Here is a 24,929-nt window from a genome sequence, read left to right as displayed (position 1 = left end):
GGAAAGTGGAAATTTGACCAAATTTTGACAGGATAAGGCCAGATAGATTGAAATTGCCAGACATCCTACCCAAATTGTGCCCAAGGCATAATTTTTTAGACCAAACCATAGGATGACTCCATAGGCATGTTCTAAATGTTGTATTGAGTGCATGTGATAAATTTCATCTCATTTGGGTCAGTGAAAGGGAAGATTGAGCTGACTTTAGCACTTTTGACTGAAAAAGGCAAGAATAGCTAAATTTGGGACTTTTGAAATCCAAACCAAAATCTAAGCATACCATTGGGTTGCTGACATCAAGGGGAAGCTGTGGGACAAGTATGGGGTCAAACAGGCCAAAAAGACATTCTACGCGTAGGATGTCTTCTGTGTGATTTAAGACTGAAAACACATTTCTGAGCATACCACAGTGATCAGCACCTTAAGGAGAGTCTGTGGTTTAAATTTGGGACAATTTTGAGTAGTTAGACATCCTACGCGTAGGATGTCTAAGGCATAATTCTGAAACCAAAATTCAAACTGTGGACATAGCAGGGTGTTGTATAGCCTTAGGCAAGCCTCCTAGTCAAATTTGGTCCAATTTGGAGTTGATTTGACTTAGGAATTCATCAGAACAGACATCAGGCTTTTGGAACAGATTCTTGAGCATTTGACCAACCTATAGGTGTCAGAATCAAAAAGTAAAAATAGCTCTGAGTTAAGCACATCAAGGGGAAGCTACAGTGCAAGTTTGAGCTGAAACAGAGCAAAAAGACATCCTATGCGTAGGATGTCTCCAGCTTGATTTAGGACTCCAAACCATTTTATGAGCACACCACTATGATCAGCACATCAAGGAGAAGCTGGGGTGAAAATTTCAAGTCATTATAAACAAAAAGACATCCTACGCGTAGGATGTCTCAAGGCCATTTTTAGGTCCAAATGAAATTCTGATCATACCATTGGGTTGCTGGACTTAAGGGGAGTCTCTGGACCAAATTTTGTTAAATTCTGGGCATATAGACATCCTACGCGTAGGATGTCTCTAGGCCAGTTTTAGGGTCCAACTGTACTTTTGAACATACAGAACTGTTCACAGTGTCACAGAGATCCCAAATCTTCTTTTAAGATTGAATTTGGACTCATTTTGACCATTCTAAACTCCAATTCACTGTTTTGGCCATAATTTTCACAAATGGTATCGGATCGGAAAAGTTTTTATATCAAAATGTAGCCTGAGAGCGGCTCTACAGATCTCAGAGCAAAATTTGATCTAAATGTATGCCGACGGCAACCATTTTGTTCAACTTTGAAAAAAAACATCGTTTGAGGCCTCAAAATTCATTCGGAAGTCAGGGGTGTCTAAAAGCGACAATTTGCGAGAATTGTGACGAAACGGTTGCGGTTTTGGACATAGTTTCGACTTCTTCCTAACCAAAGCACTTGAACACAATGGACTAAGTCTACTTGAACCAAGCAAAAGCTCTTAAGCCCAGAAATCATGTCTACCCTAGATTCAAACGCAGCTTACACAAGCTTGGAGATCCCGACGATAGAGGAATATCCTCCCACAATGGATCTTCCAAACTTGCAATTGATAAAGACCCATCTTGTTGAGAGAGTTTGGATGATTGGTCATAAGAGTGATGGACTATATAGATACATTGACGACAATGAGGTCAATCTTTATAGGTGCTCAGATCCATACCTAGAAGAGATAACGGATTACAAGCTCTTATATGTCTACACATACGGAGTCGACTGCCAATGGAGATCTATAGTTGTCGACAAGTATGGACGAGAATACAAAGTTGTAGAAAGCACAAATCCACAGACTGTACTAGAAAGAGGTGGATATTTGGTCAATGAAGGACCACAAATGCCTCCACCAAACACGAGAATTCCTATAGGAATTCCAAGAAGAGAGCCACCAGGATTCCCTTCAAGAGCGATAACGAGAGAAGGATTGGGAGAGTCTCTAGTTATACTTGTAGACAATCGACTAGTTAGACCATCCCAAGTCTAAAAATGGGTAAACAGAAAATACTCCGGAGATAAAGATCCGAGAGATCATGTAACGGCTTTTAGAAGAGTGATTAGAGCAGAGGAAGTTTCAGATTTTGCAACACAGTTTGCGGGATTTGGATTGACTCTAGAAGATGATGCAGCTACATGGTTCGACTCGGTGGAAAAATGGGATTTTGAGACCCTAGATGAGCTGTTTGAGGAGTTTATTGAAGAATTCTCGCCAAAAGGCATTGCTCACAACACGGTCTCGCAAATCCATAGATTCAAACAGAAAGAGAATGAATCAGTACACAAAGCATCATTACGGCTCAAGAGATATGTTAAGCTCTGCCCGAGAGCGAAATTACCTACGCAAGCACGACTGATGCTGATCTTTATCCGGGGAATGAGACATGCGGGCCTTCAGAAGGATCTGCATATGATAAGGAGGATGACGCTAAACGAGTTGATCGAAGAAGCTCTTTATCTAGTGGATAACTGTGAGGCATACAAAGAAAAGGACTTAAAGAGTCAAGGAGATGACACATTCTCTCAGCACAGTGTTTCACAGATAAGTGAGTCCATTGCCAAGCCAACGGCACCTATTGATCAAGAAAAGCTTATCAACGACTTGGTCAAGAGGTTGATTCCTCTTGTAAGGTCTGATTCGGGAGAGCCGAAGTGGTGTGAAATTGAGAGAAAATGGACGAACCATACAGGGGAAGAGTGCTATTATAGCATGGAAAATGCTAGGGAGAGGTATGTACAACCTATTCCAAAAGCACCTACTCCACCTAGATACATTACAGGGAATGCGCCAGGACCAGTAGGAGTTTTAAGGCCACATCTTGTCCTAGTCTTAGGACAACAACCTCCGCTGCCAGGTGCTAGAATGCAGGTAGACATGAGATACATGCCAATGATGGAAGCATCAAATAAACCAACGCCAGTACCAGCTACAATGTGGTATAGCAACCAAAGGGAGTACTACCCTTCGGAGCAACAAAATGTGAGAGAAACACATGGAGTGGTGAGGCCGGTACAACCTCCACCTCCTGGGTTTCAGTCGAAAGAAAGAAGGTATGAAATGGACGAAAGGACATTGCGATTCATTGCAAATAACGGCTTATCTAGGTCAAAGCTTGCTTATAGCCAAGAGAAAATGCTAAAAGAATCTCCTCAACCAGAGACAGATTGTCACAAAAGTCGTGACAACCACTTGGTCAAACAACGTCCTCATACGGAGATCATTGAAGTAAATTTCTATTGTCTTGAGTGTGGCATCACTCACTTGATCCCCGATTGCCCGAAAAAACCAAACCAAATCAGGAAAATCACGACAAATGTATCAGGGATTGTTCAGCTCCCTAGTAGCTCAGAAAATGAAAATGTCGTACCAGTTCAAGTGGTTACGAGAGCACAAGCTCAAAAGGAAGCTGATGAGAATCCAGAGACAAAGAACACGGAAAGTGACATGAGTCCAAAGACAGATGATGGACCGGAGACAGACGCACCTAGTCAGAAAACCAAGAGCAAACGAAATAGTTGGAAAGCTAGAAAGACTATGATGAAAGCACGCAGGGAACGAGAGCAAAAATCCCTAGCTGAGAAGCGTACTGAAGCTGAGGAGAAGATAAAACAACATGAGGAAAAGGAGACACCTTCTCTTACACAGATGGTTAAACCTCTAGAAGAACCATCCACGGATGAGAAACCGAGAAGTGCTAGTTCAGGAGGATCTGTGTTGGCAGAGAAGGTTAATGAGACATTAGAGGCCATCTTGAAATCCTATGATGCGAGGCTCAAAAACAACCAAACCCAAGAACACAGGTGGATGACATATCCCTATACGGAACTAGAAAAGCAAAGGTTTGAAATGTGTAAGAAAACGATTCAAACAGACCAAGCTTTACTAGAACCACCAGTTGCAAAACCTGAGGATGTGACCCGTGTCAGGCCTACACAAGTAATCCCACCAAACTAGGAACTAAAAGAGCCAGATTCTAGTCATGAGCACAGACTAAACCTCAAAGACCCAGCATTAGAACCAAGGATAGTATTGAATACCACGGATAACTCTTCCGAGGGATTTCACCAAGCTATACCTGAGGATTGTAAAGAGATAGATGGTCTTGACGAATTGTGGAAACAAGTCAGAGAGGCCAATGAAGCCGATGACCTAAGAAGACGAGTAGACAAGACTAGTGATGAACGAGGAGTGTTTCTACCACCAATAGAGGAATTTGAGACTGGATCTCAAATGAATCTAGACGTGCAATCGTATTGGGGCGACAAAGGATCTGTACAATCTATGGATAGTCAACCCCATTCACTAAGAACACTACCGTCCTACATGGGAGAGTACGAGACCAAGTCAGATGTGGTTGCAGTCCCATCACAGAGACTGTCTCCCAACAAGGCCATCGATTCAAAGGGGCTAGTATATATTCTATCTACCCCAGTCACCTGTACAATAATGTTAGCCGAGTTGCTCAGAATAAGACCAAACATGTGGGCTAATGTGGGTAAATGTCTAGAGAAATTTGGTGTAAAAACCCCAATGACTCAAATCGAGGAAGGCATTAAAGAGCTTGAAATGCCTCAACTAAATACTAGGCCAGTGCCATTAAACAAGGTAGGCGAGTATTACGAGGGAGAAGATGGAAACACCACCCTTCCTGTGGAACTCAATGGTGTAAAAACCATGGCAATCCTTGACAGTGGAGCTGTTATGGCCATTGCAACCAAAGAGGTTTGGAAAAAATGGAGAAAACCTGCCTTGATATCCACACGAATGACCCTGCAGCTTGCAGACGGACACAAGGAAAAGCCCCTAGGACTGCTAGAAAAAGTACTTGTTACTTCTTGTGGCATTGAATATGAACACACTTTTGCTGTTGTCGACTTTGGCAAGAAGAACAACTATGAAATCATTCTGGGAAGACCATTCATGCGACAATTGAAAATGGTCCAAGATTGGGGTTATGACCATATATACCTGAGACATATGGAGACCATAACAAAGATAAACTTGAGGGACCATAGATATAGGGATGTGACGAGACCACCGGTTGAGGAGTTTGATTCCGCCACAGTAGCAGGATCAGAACTTCCAGCTTGGTTAGGTAAGCCTAAAGAACTGTGGATGTGTGGAGCTTCACAATGTGGTAGCTTGAAACGTGAGGAATGTATCCTAGAGCGGGTTATAGAGGATAGCGACTATATCCCAGAACCATTTCCTGAAGAAGAGTTAGAGCCTTTTGGATGGGAACACATCTTGGCTACTCTGGACGTGTGAGCCGTGGAGGATGCTCCCACAACAAATTTTTGTGATGAAAATGGCTATGATGTCGTTCCTTATTTTGAAGTGAGTGTAATCCAGGAAAACGAAGAGATCCAAACATCAACAAGCTCTCGAACTAAGGAGCACACAAAGAAATGTGGAGAATCAAAAGATGAAGAAGACGACGAGTTCTATGACTCTGTAGAACACTTCGAGCTTCAAGAAGATCAATGACCCAGGAATCAATGTCATCGCTACACGAATAACGTGCATCAAAAGTGGATTCCAAAGTCCTCGGTGAAGACAGAGCCACCACAAGCATCCTCATACAGGGCTCCTAATAAGGATGCAAAGACTCAGCTAGGAGGAATACGACCAGAGCAACGAGCAAACAATGCTCTAATCAATGGGCTAGAAAAGTTCTCCAAGAAACTACCACCCACGAGAAAACAGACAGTAACTTTCCACTACCAGTCAAAAAATCAACGAAAAGTACGAGAAGTCAACCTTGCTGAGGATAGTAGCGATAGTGATGAATCTTACGACATCCCCTATCATCAACTCAGGCCATCACTATCACCAACCCCTTCAACAACAACCATGACAGGTCAAAAGAACAGGACAACAAGTCAAAGCCAAAAAGCTCGACAAATCTAGATACCAAAAAGCCAGATCGGCCAAAAACAGATATGGATCAAGAAGACAAAGATCTCTAATGACAAATCACAAGATCCAACACCAAAACAAAAACAAGGAAAGCGTGCACGAACGGGTAAGAATATCACAAAGTCGCAAGCTTTCACAACTCAGGTTTGGGCTCCAAAGAAGTTGATTCAAGCACAAAAAAGTCAGGAATTCATTTGGATTCCAAAACAACCACAGTATCAACTTTCAAAGCCTAAATCCCGTCGCCAACCAAGCATACAAGGGCTGAAGCAAAGACCACTGTTGACTCACGCAACAAAAAGGTGGATCCCAAAGAAGTCTCTTCAAACACAAACGAAGCACGGGCAAGTATGGGTTCCCAAACGAGCGTCAGCAACAAAACAACCAATAATCGCAAAGAAATGGGTCCCAAAGAAGAACAACAAAACTGCTGTCAGTGCATCGCCGCTTGAATTCTTACAATTCTTCCTACGATTACAGTACAGTTAGAAGAGAGCAAGTCGCTTCAATTAAGCAACGATACAGGAGCTGCAAAGACCATTACATTGCTTAGAATAGGAAGCCTCGCCAACAAATGCCAATAAGAAAATTGCTTATACCCACATCTTGCACAACATAAATCTTTTCCATGCATTGACTGTGTATGCATAATAGGGCTACATTACAAGGCCTGCATAGGCACAACTTTTAATTGCCCAAGCACAACACATACCCTTTGCGATACCCTGTCGTAAAGGATAACTCCAAATAGGAAGGGGGGAGGCATTCTGAATGCGGACCTAACATTATGACTATTAGAGGGCAATGTTTTGTGAGATGCATTGAATTTTTGCGTTTTATTGTGATAATTTTTTGACGAAATTTAGAGTATATGCCCTCATAGTAGTGTTACAGAGGAGTATGGGGACAAAATCCATATATGAGCCCATAGGGATATGTGTATAGTGTACATAGCATTTAGATTTCTATTTGAATGATTTTTCTTTTGTTAAGTTTTTTTAAAGATTTTCTTTGTTTATTATTAAGAAAAAAATAAAAAAACCATAATCCACATGAAGAAAAGACTGACGAGAGGCCTGAGCACTACAAAGAGAAGAAGGTACATGGAAACGATGAAACTTCACGAAGTATGTCTCAACAGCCACTACAACAGCCGAAGAACTTGTCACAAAGCAGTGTCAACATGCAACCGACAAGTCATACAAGTCAGAGTCGAGTAGCTACGCCACAAAATGAGTGAGGTGTTAGTCCCCAAAGCTTCAAGTAATATTCTCTGCTGTCTAAGCGTCTTAGCTATTCTAGGTACTGCTCAAGCTGGAAGAGTTGAGCATATTTACGTTGTGTCGCTCATGCTGGTATAGGTGAGCAAAAGAGTCGAAGTCTAAGTACTTAAGTCTGGTGAAGTGACGGAGAAGGTCCAAAAGACACTCACTTATTAAGCACAGTGAGATACGAGTGGAGAAACTTCTACATCGAAAACCCTTCTTGGAAAGGTGGAAGCTATTGAAACATCTTTTGATGTCACATGTGCTACATTTATTCCTCGAAACACCCATCATCTCCTTCTTTCACATTGCATGCTTTTGTTGACAAATTTCTCATATGCATATAGAGTGTCCTATAAATGGCACTTGCATCAGGCACTCTTCCCGTGTTTCACCCAAGCACTCACCTTTCATGAACATGTACTTCACGTTCAACTGCTCAACTCCAATAAGAGCGTATACCAAAGGCATTTTTTTCCCACCGGGTTTTTTCCCTTTGGTCATCCAGGTTTTAGACCCTAATCTAAAGACACCTATCACCATCCTCTTGTACATATTCCTTCTACATCAACAATAAGGAAATGCTACTCAAATCAATTGACAAATGAATTGGAGCACCAATTTCAGATCATAGCATACTTCTCCTCAATGGCGAGTCGAAGAATGGCCTACAATGACAAAGCTGCAGACAACACTAACAACATGATTGCACAGGAACAAAGAAGTCTCCAATGACAAAGAGCAGACATAAGGGTAATCAGAGGATCTAAAAAAAAGCTTGTCCTTGATAATGCGCATCGAATGCTCGGCAGGGTTTTGAACCTCAAATTAGAATAATTAAGTCCTGGATTCGGCCTGACAGCCAGACTTTGCATTGGAGTGCAACTTGGCCTAAAGAAGTTAAGGGTTTAGCCATACAATTTCTACAAAATCCTTACAAAGTTGTCATTGGCTCACAAGATCAAGAAAGCCAATCACTTAATTCTACAGATTGTAGAAGTTGTTTCTGAAAATCACAAATACTCCGAATTCAAAGATTGGCTAGAGCAAATGATGGATGGAGCTTTCTCTATCCATGATGATAAGAGTCAAGTTAAACAACATTGGGTTCTTTTTGAATTTAGATCTGGCAGTAGACCTATAATGGCAGAAACAGATGCTGCAGTTCGGAGCGTGGATGTGAAAGACATCAAGTTCGTCATCAATTATGATTTTCCCGAATCATGTGAAGACTATGTACATCAGATTGGACGAACAAGACAAGCTACTCCAAAGGCTATAGTCTATACTTTCTTTACAACAACAAAACGACAGCAAAGACCACATCGCCATCGACAATCAAGTCATGTCGGGGACGACATGAACGCGGAAGGGGGGAATGTTGACCGTTGGGTCAACAACACAACATAACTCAAGTTTCATACCAAAGTCTTATCTTTTGCGAGTTATGAAATGCTACGGATTATGGCTATAAACGTCATTTGTAATGAGTAGTTATTCTAGTTTCAGAAGCCGGGGTGCAATGGCACTTCCAGATTGTAAATACAAAGCCATTTGACCCTTTCAACCCCATTTTTGGTTAAACCTAAGGTAGCCTTAGTATATAAGGTACCTAGGTCATCTTGTAAAAAGACTTTAATCATAATCAAACTTGAGCGCTGCCGTCTACTGTGTGTGAGAGAGAAAGAGAGTGAGCGTGAGCTTCATCCTCTCGCTACGCCCGGCTCGCTCAACACATTGGAGATCCGACTGCACCATTGCTGTAGGCTCGAGGTGAGCTACGCAACGACGCCAAGCATTCCACGCGAGACGAAGGGCACACGCCGACGCATCTACGAGCTATTTGTGGCCGTAAGTGTATCAAACGATGTCTGTTTTCTACGTGCTAGTAGTCTATAGAATCGTGGCGACATAAGCTATGCATAGGTACTCATAAATTTCAGTTTCGGGCACTTTCAAAATTCTGCTCTGTCATCCTACGCGTTTTCCGCAGATGGGTTTTGAGTGAGGGTTTTGAGTGTAGAAGCTTAGGGACAGGTGTATCCTAGTGAGGGGATGGTGTTCCTTAAGTTTCGTACGAATCTAGCATGATTAGGTGAGTTACCTTTCGCATGTGTGTATGTGGTTAGGTGGTGTAGTTGAGAGCAGTGAGGTTCTTGATTGTGGTTTAGTTGGCCTTCCTGAGTGTTGTATGTGTAGGATGGTCTCAGCCTGACAAGCTTAAGAGATTTCCTCCGTGTGCCTATCGTGTCATCTGTGTCCTCGATTGACATTATGTTGATCTAGGTAGTGTTGCATGCACTTCATGGGTGTGTGAGTCGCTTCCCGTCCAACACTCCATTTGGTAAGCCGTAACTTCCCATGGCATTCACTTGCCATATAGAATGCATACAAAACCTGGCAATGCTTTAAAAATCTTAGATGGCACATCTCCCAAGGCGGCCAATCTTGCACAAAATTGGCCCCCGACAAAACTTCAATTGTCCATATCTTGGCATCCAAGACTCAGATTGCCGATCTGAAAAGACCAGCACGCTCCCCAAATCATGCCCTATGCATCCATAACTCCGAACTCGCTCCGACCACCTGGCTTCACTTGGCATATCCGTCTTGGATCTCAACTTCAAACTCAAATATCTTGCAGTCTACAGCTCTGTTTGATGAGCCGTCTGGACCTGTTCCTTCAGCACTTCAAGCTCCACATATCTGGACCAAAAACCAGCACCCCGAACATTCTTCACCTGCTACCCTGTCAGGCCCTATTTGGAGCCCATCTTGGTCTAGAAACCCACATAAAGCATACATCTTCGAACACTTGCTGGCATAATAGCTGTTAACATTATTCATAAGTTGACAAAATCTCCAATATGTATGCGGATTTACATCTTTCTTTTCGTGCCCTCAAAGCGGCAGGACAACGCAGCAATGCAATTTTTGCCTCATTGTGACTTGCATAAAGACCGGCCAGAATATCCCAAGCCTGTTTTGCAAATTTTGCTGAACGAATGTGAGCAGTAATAGTGCGCTTCACAAACAACACAATCAATGCATGAGCATGCACATCTTTTACATCCCAACGAGCTTGTTCTGCCATAGGAAAAACAACTTTAACAATAGCAATCCTTCCAGCAAGGCCTGCAACATCCTCAACATCGCCTACATCCTCAGAACCAGGACGTACATCAATGCCCTGCACAATATTCCAAACACCCTTTGACACAAGAACATGTTGCATCATGTAAGCCCACATAGGGTAATTGTCCCCATCCAATCTGCCCTCAACAACAAACATCTTGAACGCATCTGTGTTGTTGTGGGCCATGACGAATTCCTGCACCTGATGTGAAAATTGCCCAAAAAGAGGAGAAACAAAATTTTTGTCGACCTGTGAACGCTCGCCAAAGCTCACAGAAATCGGAGAAAGTGAGCAGGCGTGTGCTGGAGCTGCTAGTGATTAAGCACGGGAGGACGCAACCTGCTTTGATACCAATTGTTGGAATTAGGGTTGCGGGAAAACACACACAACTTGGAGAAGATGAAGGAAGGTCAAGGCACACAACAGAGAGTGTTTTACTTAGTGTACAATGGAAATATAGATAGCCCTAGAGTGATGGGCGTATATACAATGCACGGGGAAAAAACCTCCTAGTGAGAGAAAAATGCCCCAGTGGTCCTAAGTGTGTTTTCACACATCACTACCACATTTATATGGTAATAGTGCCTTTCTTCCTTTTGCTCCTCGTTTACCCCATCGTCAACATGAATTGGATTGTGAAAGGCTTGATCATAAGCAATGGGCTAAAGACACTCAAAACCTTCTCTGTTGAGTCACTTATTCTTCTTTATAATTTCAACCTGTTTGTTGCTAACCAATGTAGACTTTCCACTATTCAAGCTAATCCCTACATTAGTGATAATCTTGATTTTGATTTCCCTCTCTTTCCCTTGAAGGCTGTTGACCGCTCTAAATGTAGTAATCAAGCTATCAATTTTCATATTAAGTCTCCTAAGCTTGTGTGTGTGTGTGTGTGTGTGTGTGTGTGTGTGTGTGAGAGAGAGAGAGAGAGAGAGAGAGAGAGAGAGAGAGAGCAAAGGGGTTTATGACTATAGCTTGAGCACAAGCTATGTCGTAGCTTGCTTATAGAGGTCTTCTCGAAGACATTGCGTTTACATAGAGAAGGTTGCATCTAAAGGCAATAAATTGGGGAGTGTGCATCAGCCAAGCCACTCATTCATCTGCCCCATAGTGGAAGAAGATAGCACCACGTGCAACCAACAATAGTGGAAGGTCTACCTTCTTGCAACAAACTGCCCACTACCCTCTATGTCTTTGGCTATCTATAGACAACTCCTCCATCCCACACACACACATGCAGGTATGTGGAGAGAGAGAGAGAGAGAGAGAGAGAGAGAGAGAGAGAGAGAGAGAGAGAGAGAGAGATCACTAAGGAACGTGTGCACATGCTCTTATTATCCTCTAAATTTTTTCAAATCAATGTCGATAATCTTGCATCGAGATCCCACGCCCATATTTGACATTGGTAATTCTATGTTTGAAAGTAAGTGTACTTTTTCAATGTAGAAATAATTCATATTAAATATCATGAGAATGATGCAACACACTTAGGTGAACATTGATATTTGGTTGATGATTTGTTGAGTATATTAAATGTACCTACCCTATGCCTCCTCTTTTGACACTAGCTACCTCTAGGCTACAAATTTTCGTTGCCAAGTCCCTCACATGTTGAATGGTGAAGTCCATGTTCTTGGATAATAATTCTTGTGTCGAGACCAAAGTACGGAGTGAGTGTAGTTGCTATGGTGAGGGGTTTGCTAGAGGTGTTGCACAGTTTGTAACACATGTGAGGAGGATATAAGTGAATTTTTATCTACACTAGTACGGCAGCGGCCTTCGGTCGCTTCTCTCTCTCTCTCTCTCTCTCTCTCTCTCTCTCTCTCTCTCTCTCTCTCTGTGTGTGTGTGTGTGTGTGTGTGTGTGTGTGTGTGTGTGTGTGTGTGTGTGTGTGTGTGTGTGTGCGCGCGCGCGCGCATCATTGTGTTGCTCGGGCATTGCAGGCTACACCGTCGGGTGAGCAGCTGCCACCACGTGTCGCGGGGGGGGGGGGGGGGGGGATCCCTCCCCCTATTATAATAGTATAGATACATGATTTTTTAATAAAAAAACAAAGCATTTATATCACCTTCAAGTTTTGACTAGATGGCCTAAGAAGGCCGAAAAATGTCTACCACCTTGATTAGATTAGAAATCTTGATTAGATTAGAAGACCTAAAAATGTTATCACCTTGGTAGGCCCTCCAATAACGCAAGTTGAGCAGATGCGACTCGACTTGCCATGCATTTTCTTTAGCTATTAAGTTCTATGGTGCCTTGAAAATTTACATATGTACTAGTAAAACGGCGCTGCCTTCGACGGCGGCATGGCCCCTCTCACCCTCAAGCCCCTTGCTCTTTAGGAGCTCAAGAAAATCTCTCTCTCTCTCTCTCTCTCTCTCACACACACACACACACACACACACACACACACACACACACACACACACACACAGACTAGTGGAGTCTCTCTTTGTCTCGCCTAGATTTTGAAAGAAATAGTGTGTTAAATTGGTTAGAATTTGCTTTAATTTCCACAATTTTCTTCTGGAAAAATCGATAAAAAGGAAATGATTGCCAAAATAATTTTCCTAAAAATTGTAGTGCTCTCTCTCTCTCTCTCTCTCTCTCTCTCTCTCTCTCTCTCTCTCCATTTGCTGACAAATGGATTAGAGGTAGACTCCCACGCACAGCTGGCAACGGGCACCACACAAGAGAGGCTTAGATCCTGATTGTAGTGTAGAAGGGGGCCAAGAGGGACCTCTCCATTGCTTAGTGGATCAAGAAACTCCTCAAAATGGTGAGCGTCAAAAGACAGCTATAGGGGGGCCCTGTACTTCGTGTGTCCAAACTCTAGGATGGACATCTCTATCAACTGCACCAACAAAGGATATGCGAGTAGGGTGTCCTAATGATGTTGAAGAGTGCAATAATCAGGCCCTAGCAGCACCGGCAAGAACCCTTTCTGGATCTTCATGCACTCTTCTATTTCATCACTTGTGACCTCGGCCTCTTCTTCTAAGGTGTAGTGGTTGATGCTAGAGGGAGAACGTGGCCGAGGGGGGGACCAGAATCCCTCCCCCTTTTAGAATAGTATAGATGAGGCTCCCATAACTCCTCTGTCATCGTCCTAACTCCTCCCCTCATGCAAGAGGTGATCTGGTGTGAGCTATGGTAACCTACTCAAGACACCGTCTCAGGTGCTCTTAGTCGTTCTATACTTTGAGGCCAGAACTATACACGCATCATGGGGTGAAGTCATTGACAAGGCACGGTGAGCAGGGTAGATGAGCTATCAATGTTAGCATAGCCATGTGCAATTTAGCAAGGTTGACAGGTAGGGTGGAGTCTCGTGAGAAGCACATGTAACCATGGTGGTGTGAGGTGTATATATGTATTGCAAGGTGCTTTGCACAGTGGCGAAGATAGGGTGGCCGAATAGGGAGATCATAGGCTAGCGTGGAGAGCGAATGAATCACTGAGACAGATAGGCGGACAAACATCTCAAACATGGAGAAGAGAGAGAGAGAGAGAGAGAGAGAGAGAGAGAGAGAGAGAGAGAGAGAGAGAGAGAGAGCAGGGTGGGACTTTGGAGCTGCTAATGCATGCGCTGAGCTGGAGCCTAACATCCCAATTTGCATTTTACACTTTTCTAGGTGTGCTTCACGTCTTTCCTTGAATTTTAGCCTTTAGGTCGCAACTTGAAACACACGTGAAGGGACGCTCTTTGTTATTATACAGTAATTATAGATTAGCCTAAAGTCAGTGTTTGTGTTGGAGATTAAGCAGTCTCCAAGGGGAGCTGGTTAGGCACCGAGCTTCCATTGCACGACTCTTGTTGCCAGCCTGACACTCCCAACCCTACTGCCATCACCCTCAAATGCCTATTGACCTTCAGCTACTGCACTGCCCAAAATACAACCATTGCACTACCTTCATCCACCAATTCAACCTTTGTACGTGTCCCTGACTGGCCTTCCCTTCTACGACACTAAATTTCCTCACCCACATAGCCCAATATGAGGTGTTGTGATCTGCATCACCATCATGACTCAGCATATCTCTCTCTCCTCACCCACATAGCCCAATATGAGGTGTTGTGATGTGCATCCGAGTCTCTCTCTCACAGAGACTCGGACGTCGAGTCTGTGAGGCTATAGATCAGTGCAAACTGCAAGTTGAGCATGAATTAGCTGATGCAACTATCTGCAGCCACTGACAATGTGTTGCCTTTGCTAACTCTGGAGCTAGGGGGATGACATTGGGAGTGTATATGGGAGCCTTGCGAGGTTCACCTAGCAATAGAGCGCAAGATGGGTGAGGGGCCAGGTAGGCACAAAAGTGGACTAAGATCGGCACGCCGCGCCTTCTGAACCAGCTTGCATTCAAGGTAGGGACACTGGGCGGCACCATCTCTCTAAATGTATCTGCATCACCATCATGACTCAACATCTCTCTCTCTCTCTCTCTCTCTCTCTCTCTCTCTCTCTCTCTCTCTCTCTCTCTCTCTCTCTCTCTCTCACACACACACACACACACACACACACACACACACACACACAGACTCGGACGTCGAGTCTGTGAGGCTATAGATCAGTGCAAATTGCAAGTTGAGCATGAATTAGCTGATGCAACTATTTGCGGCCACTGACAATGTGTTACCTTTACTAAGTCTCGAGCTAGGGGATGACATTGGGAGTGTATATGGGAGCCTTGTGAGGTTCGCCTAGCAATAGAGCGCAAGATGGGTGAGGGGCCAGGTTAGCCCAAAGTGGACTAAGAGCGGCACGCCACGCCTTCCGAACCAGCTTGCATTCAAGGTAGGGGTACTTGGCGGCACCATCTCTCTAAATGTATCACACCTCTCTCTCTCTCTCTCTCTCTCACACACACACACACACACACACACACACACACACAATCAATCAAATTCCAAATGGTAATCCCAAATTCCAATTACATTTTGAAACAAAATATATTTAATTCTCTCTCTCTCTCTCTCTTTCTCTCTCATATAGACACACACACACGCACATGGATGTAGCTTATTGATCTCGTAGGTCAATCTAATCTTTTGAAAACTTCAATTTGACATTTATTTCAATCTCTCTCTCTCTCTCGGGATAGTTTCCCATGACGTTAAAAATTCTCCTTCTTCTTCTTGTTCTTCTTCTTCTCTCTCTCTCTCTCTCTCTCTCTCTCTCTCTCACACACACACACACACACACACACACACACAAATCTCACTTTTGGATCTCCGAGGTCAACCTGGTCTTTTGAAGATGTTAATTTGACAATTATTTCGTCTCTCTCTCTCTCTCTCTCTCTCTCTCTCTCTCTCTCTCTCACACACACACACACACACACACACACACACACACACACACACACACACACACACACACACACATACACACACACACATGCAAGCACATGGTTGCAACTTTTGAATCTCATACGTCAATCTGGTCTCTTCAAGATGTTAATTTAACATTATAATCTCATATCCCCTACAATATAGTACAACCAACCCCTCTCTCTCTCTCTAAGTAAGGGTGCTGCATCTCACAAAGAAGATGCAGACATACACATAGGCATGTGCATACATACACACTCTCTTTTCTCTAAGGACGCCTCTCTCTCTCTCTCTCTCTCTCACACACACACACACACACACACACACACAGTGGGCGCTTCATTAGCTCACAGAGAAGCATGCACACAATATACGCACAGACACGTCAGCCACCAGTGCACTCACACATGCAATGGGGATTAGATAAATACCAACACTATTTATTGAATGTATTATGTCCAGCATGCCAGTGAGAAAGAGTAGTGAACCCAGCGTCGTATAAGGTAACCGATACATTTTTTTTGTTTGGCTTGAGAAGCTGAAGGTAAGGTATATTAACCTAAGCGTGCTGCAGAAAGGATTCATGACAACTCACGTTAATCAAGATTCATTTAACATCGGACTTCGATTGATAGAAAATTCTGCAATTGTTAGGTTCTCTCATGTGAACATCCAATTAGCAGGGCTTGGATGTGTTGCGGAAAATCTCTCTTCAAAGATCAAAAGGGATATATGCAAAGCTCCTCTGCGCCTCCTCTCTCTCTCTCTCTCTCTCTCTCTCTCTCTCTCTCTCTCTCTCTCTCTCTCTCTCTCTCTCTCTCTCTCTCTCTCTCTCTCTCTCTCTCAGAGACTGGAGCATGAACTACCTGGATAGGCTGTCCCTAGCCAGCTCAGCGCCATTGAGCGATTGAAGGCCGAGCTTGCATAGATAAGGAGCCTGAGGTCTGTGCATGAACTTCTTTGCTCGGCACACATGCAGTAATGAGTTGCCTCCCACTTGTCCTCAACCAGCTCAGCTCTATTCGGAAATTGGAGGCTGAGCGCTCATTGCACAGAGGAGCTCTGCATCGGAGCACCTGGAGCACTGCATCGGCCCTCCTCAGAGATTTAGAGCCTCTCTAAGAATATGCCATCTCTCTCGACCTCCTCAAAGCTTCACAGTCTCCCTCTCTCGGCCCTCTCAGAGCATCAGAGCCTTCGTAAGAAGACTCCACCTCGGACCTCCTCAAAGCTTCGGAGCCTCCCTGGTCTCTCAACTGGTCGAGTCCCTCTGAATGCAAGCCTTCTCTTGCGAGAGCCTGTACCTGCTGGCACCTGAGCTCTCTCTCTCTCTCTCTCTCTCTCTCTCTCTCTGGCTGCTCAGGTGCAACTCGCAGGAGAAAGCTCTCTTTCTCTCTCACACGCTCTCTTGTTCAAAGGAAACTTCGACTTGAAGCTCTGCTCACGCGTCGGTATAAATTTGAAGGCTGCCTAAAAACTTGAAGGCCTCTCAGTGCTCACCATCAGCCATTAATAAGGCTAATAAATAACTCCTCTCTCCCTCCCTCCTATGCCGGCTGGATGAATTCTCTCTCTCTTTCTCTCGTCGAATGCATCTAATAGCGCCACGTGTCGGGGGCGGGGGGGGGGGGGGGGGGGGGGAATTCCCTCCCCCATTATCTATTAGTATAGATACATATAAGTGGCTCACTTGTAGAGTCTCATTTGGAGGCTATTTGATGGCCTCCATTCTTTGTGCTCTTGGGGTCTATAATGTGTTGATGTACTTGGTTGCCTAAAAGGACATAGCTACTTGGCATGGCTACTCGGTCTGTTGAAACTTGAAGGTGAGAAGCGCATGTGGTGAGTTACCACGGGTGACGGTGCCACCCTAATTGGTAATGGGTCAGTTACCATAAGTGTGGGGACCAATGTTTGTGGACACGGACCTAGGTGTGAACATTGAAGTACAACAAGAGTCAAAAAGGTTGTGTACCATGCACTGCAAAACAAAAACATATTTTAAACTAATAGCGCCCAATGGTGAAGTGACAAATGGCGGGTATTAGAGGGTGCCACGCATCCGAATCCCATCAGCTGGTGGGACCAGGCCTCTGTACATCTTCGTGTTGAGCAAAGAGCTCTAACATTGTTGGTAGCGAAAGCGAATTGCCTGCATTCCAGAAGAACTCCACTGTGCCGTCTGCCTCTCACAGAGGAAGCAGCTCTTTGTCAAGCAACTACCCCTCTGCCTCTCAGCAGACGCCTCTGCTTCCGCCTTCCAAATGGGCTGGTGGGTTCGTGCCTTCCTTACGAATTTCGACATCGTTGGTGGGTAAGCACAGCAGATCTTCTTCTTTGCTAAGCTTGCTGGATTGTTGTTGAAGATGGGTACCTAGCTTAATGGGCAAGCAGATCTTCTTCTTTTCAAAGCTTGCTGCACTGTTGAAGATAGGTACCTAGTTCTGTAGAGAATGTTTATGTGTGTGTGTGCGCTCGCGTGCGCACCATTCTTCTCATTGCATGTGTGAATCTTCAGTAGTGCAGCGAAACTCAGACTGTCATATGGGGGCCGGAAGCATAGGGAGTGAGTCAACATCTGAGTTTGGGATGCTGTAGATTAGAAAAAGAAAAGAGATGCAGAGTTTGAATATAGTTAATTGATGGTTTTTTCACAGTCACGAGATGTCTTGCATGAGTTTGAGGCATGGAGAACGTGCAAATTCGGAAGAGCAGCAAACATTTGAAGTGGACTAACATATTTTCTGTGTGCAGCTTATGTGTGTGTGCACTCTCGCGTGTTGAGGGTGTATAAAACTAGCTAGATATTTAGTGAGCAGGAGAGTCTTATTATTACTTCTATCCTCTTTTGCTATCATCTCTGTTGATTTTTTTTTTCCTTGTGATTATTCTCTCTTCTATCCTCTTTTGCTATCATCTCTGTTGATTTTTTTTTCCTTTTGATTAATCTCTCTTCTCTCTGAGGGACGCCCAGTCACTTTTTGTGTTTTCTTCACAAGGAGGGGCCTTAATACATAGCTTCTCTCAACTTCTTCTGTATAATCTTGTTAATAACCTCCCAAAGCGAGCAAGAGCACGCATGCCATTGCGCTCGAACATGATGCATCTGAAGTGTTGCTTTAACAATGCATGAAATATGCATTGTCCATAAGACAAGGCATCATAGGATCATGGCTTGTTTCAGATGAGGGTTTTACACAGTATTTTTGAAGCCCCTGTTTTCGATTAGTCGCTTTTATTGTTTGAATAAGTGGCACTTTTTTAAGCTTCATGCTTCTGTGCTATTTGACAACTTTCATAAATGAGCTGCAGCTTAACTAAAGGTTCTGTGTTCTTTGCATTGGCTCCTCATATTCTCATCTTTGGCTTGTGTACCTACAATCTTCTCCCAGTTTTTCTCTCATTGAAAATTGTTTAATTTGTGCAACTTGATTAGCATCTGTGAATGTATGATTGTTAAGAGAGCAAGAGAGCCTTTCTTGGAGAGAAGAAGATGAGTACTCACAAAAAGCTCTGGGAGGAATCAGGATGTCTCTCTTTGTGAGCCACCTCCAAGAATATGACAAAGCATGTTTCTCTTATTGCTCTCCATAAAGTGAACACTACAACTTTGCAGAAGGCATTGGTGTTTGATTGTTTGTGCAGGTTAATAATTTACTTGTGATTGTTTGTGCCCAGTCACTTTTTGTGTTTTCTTCACAAGGAGGGGCCTTAATACATAGCTTCTCTCAACTTCTTCTGTATAATCTTGTTAATAACCTCCCAAAGCGAGCAAGAGCACGCATGCCATTGCGCTCGAACATGATGCATCTGAAGTGTTGCTTTAACAATGCATGAAATATGCATTGTCCATAAGACAAGGCATCATAGGATCATGGCTTGTTTCAGATGAGGGTTTTACACAGTATTTTTGAAGCCCCTGTTTTCGATTAGTCGCTTTTATTGTTTGAATAAGTGGCACTTTTTTAAGCTTCATGCTTCTGTGCTATTTGACAACTTTCATAAATGAGCTGCAGCTTAACTAAAGATTCTGTGTTCTTTGCATTGGCTCCTCATATTCTCATCTTTGGCTTGTGTACCTACAATCTTCTCCCAGTTTTTCTCTCATTGAAAATTGTTTAATTTGTGCAACTTGATTAGCATCTGTGAATGTATGATTGTTAAGAGAGGAAGAGAGCCTTTCTTGGAGAGAAGAAGATGAGTACTCACAAAAAGCTCTGGGAGGAATCAGGATGTCTCTCTTTGTGAGCCACCTCCAAGAATATGACAAAGCATGTTTCTCTTATTGCTCTCCATAAAGTGAACACTACAACTTTGCAGAAGGCATTGGTGTTTGATTGTTTGTGCAGGTTAATAATTTAGTAGAACTTTGGATGACAGGGGCTAGATCTTGGGCTGCAGTTTAAAATCATGTAATACATCTATGCAAGGGTTCAATTTTTTTTTTTTGGGCCCAACTCCTTTGTCTGGTCTCCCCTTTGTTAGATGGTTAATCCGTCATCATGGGTTGCTTGTGATTTCTGAATGTGACTATCTTGCGAAGTTGAGATTACATCAGGGTTACCTAAATTTCGACATGTTGTGGGTGTAAGAACCATTTCCTCCCCAGAACAAGGTGCAAGTCAAAAAGAAAACGCGGTTGCTAGGGAGAGAGAAAAGGAAGCCGGTGCGAGGAAGCAAGAGTGTTTTACTGTGTATGAAATCAAGTTGTGTGAAGGAAAGTGTGGGCTTTGGGTGCTCATTGACTCTTTGGAGGCTTCACCGTTGGTGGGGAAATCTTGATTGTAACCGCCATTATGCACTTTGAAGCCCTTATTTCACTTATCATACCATAAAGCAAGGATGCTGAAGGACATGTGTATTTTGAGAAAAAGTATCCATTTTTAACACCTTTGGCTCTCACAACACACAAACTAATCATTCCCACCTATCATACTGTGGCACCCAAAAAGCATTAAAAGAAGAGAGGACTTGTCAGATTGTGACAAGGGTCGAGTTTTTCCTTTTATGTTGATGATGCTTTATGAAGGGTCCTAAAGTTGCATGAGAGAAATTGAAACAAAGACCAAGATGCTGAGTTTTTTTGTCATTTGCGCTAGAATTCTTATAGCTTGGAAGCTTAGTGAAGTTGCTGCTGTGTTTGTCAGAGTTTTTTTCTTGTTTTTTGTTTTGTCTATTTATGCAAAGAACTTTCTTGAAAAATATACTCTGGAGACGTATACAACGAGAACCCATGCATATACTATTTTTAGAAAAAAAAACTGATTTTTTTTAAAGCCTCAAAAATGGATCCTGTCAAATTTAAAAGGCCATTTTGTGGCTTTTTACTCTTTTTAGAAAATCAGAAATTTTTGATTTTGCATTTTTTTGGGGGAAGTTGTCTACTCAAATGTTTCTCTATGTGATAGGACCTCAATGATATTCTATATTCATGGTTTCTTGAAAAATAGTCCTTCTCAAGGCTAATTTAATAAAATGAGGTGCCAAGCCACCATGGAATCTGTATGTGCTTAAGGTGTGCTGTCAAGCGGACCCATATTAGTTCTTACTAGGGGATTGACCATGTGGTTTGTGTTGTTTACAGGCCTATTGTGATGCTGCTCTATCCATTGTAAGTGGTGGGGCAATCTATTTCGTGCTAAAAAGATCTTTCACTTGTGTAAGGCCCTGTTTTCAATATCTTTTATTGCTATTCATCAATATAGTCTGCAGGTATGCATCAATCAAGGCAATAGAAAGCCCTTCAAAGCTGGATGACCAGCAGTGGCTGACTTACTGGATTCTATACTCTTTTGTAACCCTAGTGGAGTTGTCTTTTTGGCAGCTATTTCACTGGTAAAGAAAATTTTATCTTTGTGTAAAGCTTTTATTTGGGGATTCACTTTCGCTTTGCTGCTAATTTTTTTAATGGGACAATTACTGAAATGCCCTTGACATTTGTTGAATTTCCGATAATACCCCTCAAATTAAATAAATTCCAAATTACCTTTGTACCAGTTATGGATGGATTTTATTCCAATTTTTGCATAGTTAATTTCCTTTTATAATGGATTTCTATCTTTAGTTGCCTTGGACATAAAATTTGCCACTGAGCTCACAAACAGACGCATTTGTGTCTTCAAATGATGAAACATTTCATCTTGTGAGCCCATGGTACCATGTAAAATCCTAGTTCGATCATCTTCTATTGAGAGAAAACTAATCTTCCAACGAAGAGCTGCAAAAAATTATCTTTGGAGATGTTAGTGAGATTGGCAAGGGACATTTTCGGAATTTAGGAAAAAAATAAGGGCACTTCAGGGATTTTTGGCAAAATATTACAGGTAGGTAGGTACCTAGGGAATTTTTGGAAGTTGAGGAATATTTTGAGAATTTCTACAAATTTCAGGGGTATTTTGGTAATTTTCCCTTCTTTAAGCTTTCAAAAGTACTTTTGAAACATAATTAAGCTGCTAAACCAGATTGTTAATCTGATTTTGAAAAGTTTCCTGACTGTTCTCTTTATTTCTTTGCTTTAACAGGATCCCTCTCTGGGGCAAAATTAAGTTTTTTGCAGTGTGCTGGTTGGTGTTGCCACAATTCAATGGCGCTGCATATGTCTATGAATATTTTGTCAGAAAGAAGCTCTTCAGACAGGGTAGTGGGGATGTTCTTGTGTCGCAGCGGTTAGAGCGAATGATGAGCCCGAGCGCTCAATCGTCTGTGAAACAATTTATTGATAGCAATGGACAGGATGCGTTTGACAAGGTCATTGCAGCGGTAAGTTATCTTATCAAACTGATACTGTTGCAATCTCAAAGAATGTTGATGTTATGCAGGTGTGTTAAAAGATGTGAAGCTCTCTCAATGTGCTGTTTAATGTTGTCACTTTTGTCATTTGGGTGTCAGGCTACAAACGAAGCGCGCAAATATAAGGCATCACCAACAAAGAATAGGCATAATGGCTACTGAGGTACAAAGAAAGGTTCATGACTTACGTTACTGGGTGTAAAGGTGTAACTTCGGCTTATATTGGAGTACCTTGTGTCTGGGAGAATCAAACCAATTACAAGCTGGAGAACAAGCTGCTGCTGGACAACAGAAGTTTAGTTTCTGATGTATAGAGAACAAATAAAGAGTAGTGTATTTGGATGGCCAGTGGTCACTTGAGGGGCTACATTCTGTGAACACCTTCATATGGGCTCCGGCTTGTCTTACTGAACTAGTTTTACCAGACAAGGGCCTTTGTCTCTTGGCATTCATTGCAACCATGTGGCCCTCTATAGAGCAAGCACCTCTTGTATGTATATGTGTGCCCCTAGCTGAGAAGCTCCTCAATCCATGTAGATCAAAATGTGTAGTGTCACCAAATTCTGATTTGTGTTTTCTTTTGGTTGATTTATTTTGGGCATTAGTTGTGGGATGTGGACTTGTTATTGGTGACTATTGGCGACTGCTTAATCAGACTATTTTGCTCGATCTCAACAATGGGTTTTGTGTTTGCCATTGCCCGAGGTGGCGGCCTATGTTATAGAGAAGCAGGCAAATGTAATGAAACTGATTCTGACAACGGCAATGACAATGTCAGTGATATCATTAGAAGAGTCACGAGTGAGCTTCAAAACGCAGAGAGTTACACAGAAATTTTCAGCATTTCAGACCGACCTCAATTTTGCTTTAAACATGCCATCAATAGGCATAAAACTGTGGCCCACGAGGACAAGTAAGGAAAAAGTTAGTAGCTTAGTCTGGATTCGGACGACTCACTTCGACGCCAGTTCTGGCATGGTATGACACCATGACTTTTCCACGCGCAGGATAAAAGACGATTTTAGGAAAAAAGAAATAATGTGCAAGATCGAAAAAGTTGAGATTAAAATTGAGCAAACATGAGTCTTTATTAAAGCATGAGCTCAGAGGTAGTTTTTCGCATATTTGGCATGTGATATATACTTGCCACACATCTTTTGCACTATAATTTACAAAGATTGTCTAATTTTAACCAGAATCAACGTCCAATGGTTTCTGCAATGTTTTAAAGCAATGGCTCAAAAAAAAATTTGCATTGTAAGGAGCTTGTTTTTATGGCCTTAAATGGTAAGGCGTTAGTGTTTGGTTGGTTTTTTGGCCTGCCCGAAGGGCAAAGGCCTCAGAGTTGACTTCCCTTTTTGGTTGGCGAAAAATACAAGTTTATTTTTTTGGGAGCAAAAAATTTGATTGGTAGATATAGGTTAGTGGGCAATCAATGTGGCACGAAAGCAGTCGAGAATATGATGAACTTTGCCAAGTAAATGATGAAGTGTCGTGATCTAGTCCAAAGCTTGCGGTTCTTGAGAGATGATGTTTGAAAGCATTTTCCAAATTTAAATGGGCTGCGGTTTAGGCGACTGAGCAGGTGGACGACCCTCAACACTAAAGGGCATGGATGGGGAGAGATGGGAGCGGCGGTGGAGGTCGAAAGTGGGAATCTCGAGACGCCTTGGGTTTGGGGAAAAACGAAAGTAAACGTTGACTCATGACCCCCTCAGGCGTGGCTACGGGATTTGACCCCGCGACCTCATGCGTGAAGGCAATTGTGCTATCCACCTCACCCGCGTGACATTTGTGAAATATGTTTTGAGTGTACAAATACATAAATAAGTAAACATGGGTCTGGCTGTCCAAGTTTACTTATTTATGTCCTAATTTACGTGTAAGTGAAATCGTGTGCCTCTCGAGGCGCCTTGGGTTTGGGGAAAAAGGAAAGTAAATGTTGACTCACGAGCCCCTCAGGCGCGGCTCCGGGATTTGACCCCGCGACCTCATGCGTGCAAGGCAATTGTGCTATCCTCCTCATCCGCGAGACGTTTGTGAAATATGTTTAAGTTTACAAATACATAAATAAGTAAACGTGGGTCTGGCTGTCCAAGTTTACTTATTTATGTCCTAGCTTACCTGTAAGTGAAATCGTATGCCCCACAACGTCTCTGCCTTTGTATCCCGAGTTCTCTGCCCGTCGATCCCACCTCTCTTACTTCGTTAATTAATCCGTGCCCTTTAGTGCTGAGGGTGGACGACCTGGTGAACTCGATGGCAAGGGCTAGAGGTCAGGGTAGTGCTCAAAGGGGAATGGAGGACGATGGTGCAGAGCCGGGTGGTTGGGTGTCACGTGACACATCCAACCTTGTGTGTCCGTGGACAACAAGCTACAGGATGACCAGGACAGGATTCAGTCAGTCAAGTCAGTCTAGAATAGGAAATGATCTAGCATTTTTGTGAGTGTTCGCAGACCGTGCATGC

At 43.0% G+C, this 24,929-nt stretch overlaps 1 protein-coding gene across 2 annotated transcripts; it reads left to right on the top strand.

Moving 5' to 3' along the window:
* Positions 1-17,789: 17,789 nt before the first annotated feature.
* On the top strand, positions 17,790-23,073 carry LOC147446031 (HVA22-like protein e). Of its 2 annotated transcripts, none has more exons than XM_086525357.1 (5): positions 17,790-17,985; positions 21,256-21,282; positions 21,384-21,506; positions 22,193-22,430; positions 22,560-23,073. In XM_086525357.1, the coding sequence occupies exons 1-5, from the start codon at positions 17,936-17,938 to the stop codon at positions 22,620-22,622; spliced, it is 501 nt and encodes a 166-aa protein (XP_086381483.1). In that variant the 5' UTR covers positions 17,790-17,935; the 3' UTR covers positions 22,623-23,073. The 2 variants fall into 2 exon arrangements, with proteins under 2 accessions (XP_086381483.1, XP_086381484.1); XM_086525358.1 differs by lacking the exon at positions 17,790-17,985 and adding an exon at positions 18,033-20,083.
* Positions 23,074-24,929: the final 1,856 nt, after the last annotated feature.

Source organism: Adiantum capillus-veneris, chromosome 12 (assembly GCF_014529385.1).
Source record: "Adiantum capillus-veneris isolate H3 chromosome 12, ASM1452938v2, whole genome shotgun sequence".
NCBI classification, from domain to species: Eukaryota; Viridiplantae; Streptophyta; class Polypodiopsida; order Polypodiales; family Pteridaceae; genus Adiantum; species Adiantum capillus-veneris.
Note: the sequence above shows the minus strand (reverse complement) of the source record. Positions and strands in the feature narration are given on the sequence as shown.

What these genes read in the sequence shown, in the direction of transcription:
- LOC147446031 (XM_086525357.1), top strand. Translation starts at nt 17,936, where the DNA reads ATGGGCTGGTGGGTTCGTGCCTTCCTTACGAATTTCGACATCGTTGGT. An exon ending in AATTTCGACATCGTTGGTGG is followed by an intron (nt 17,986 to 21,255) that starts GTAAGCACAGCA and finishes TGTTGTTTACAG; the next exon opens with GCCTATTGTGATGCTGCTCT. An exon ending in TTTTGGCAGCTATTTCACTG is followed by an intron (nt 21,507 to 22,192) that starts GTAAAGAAAATT and finishes TTGCTTTAACAG; the next exon opens with GATCCCTCTCTGGGGCAAAA.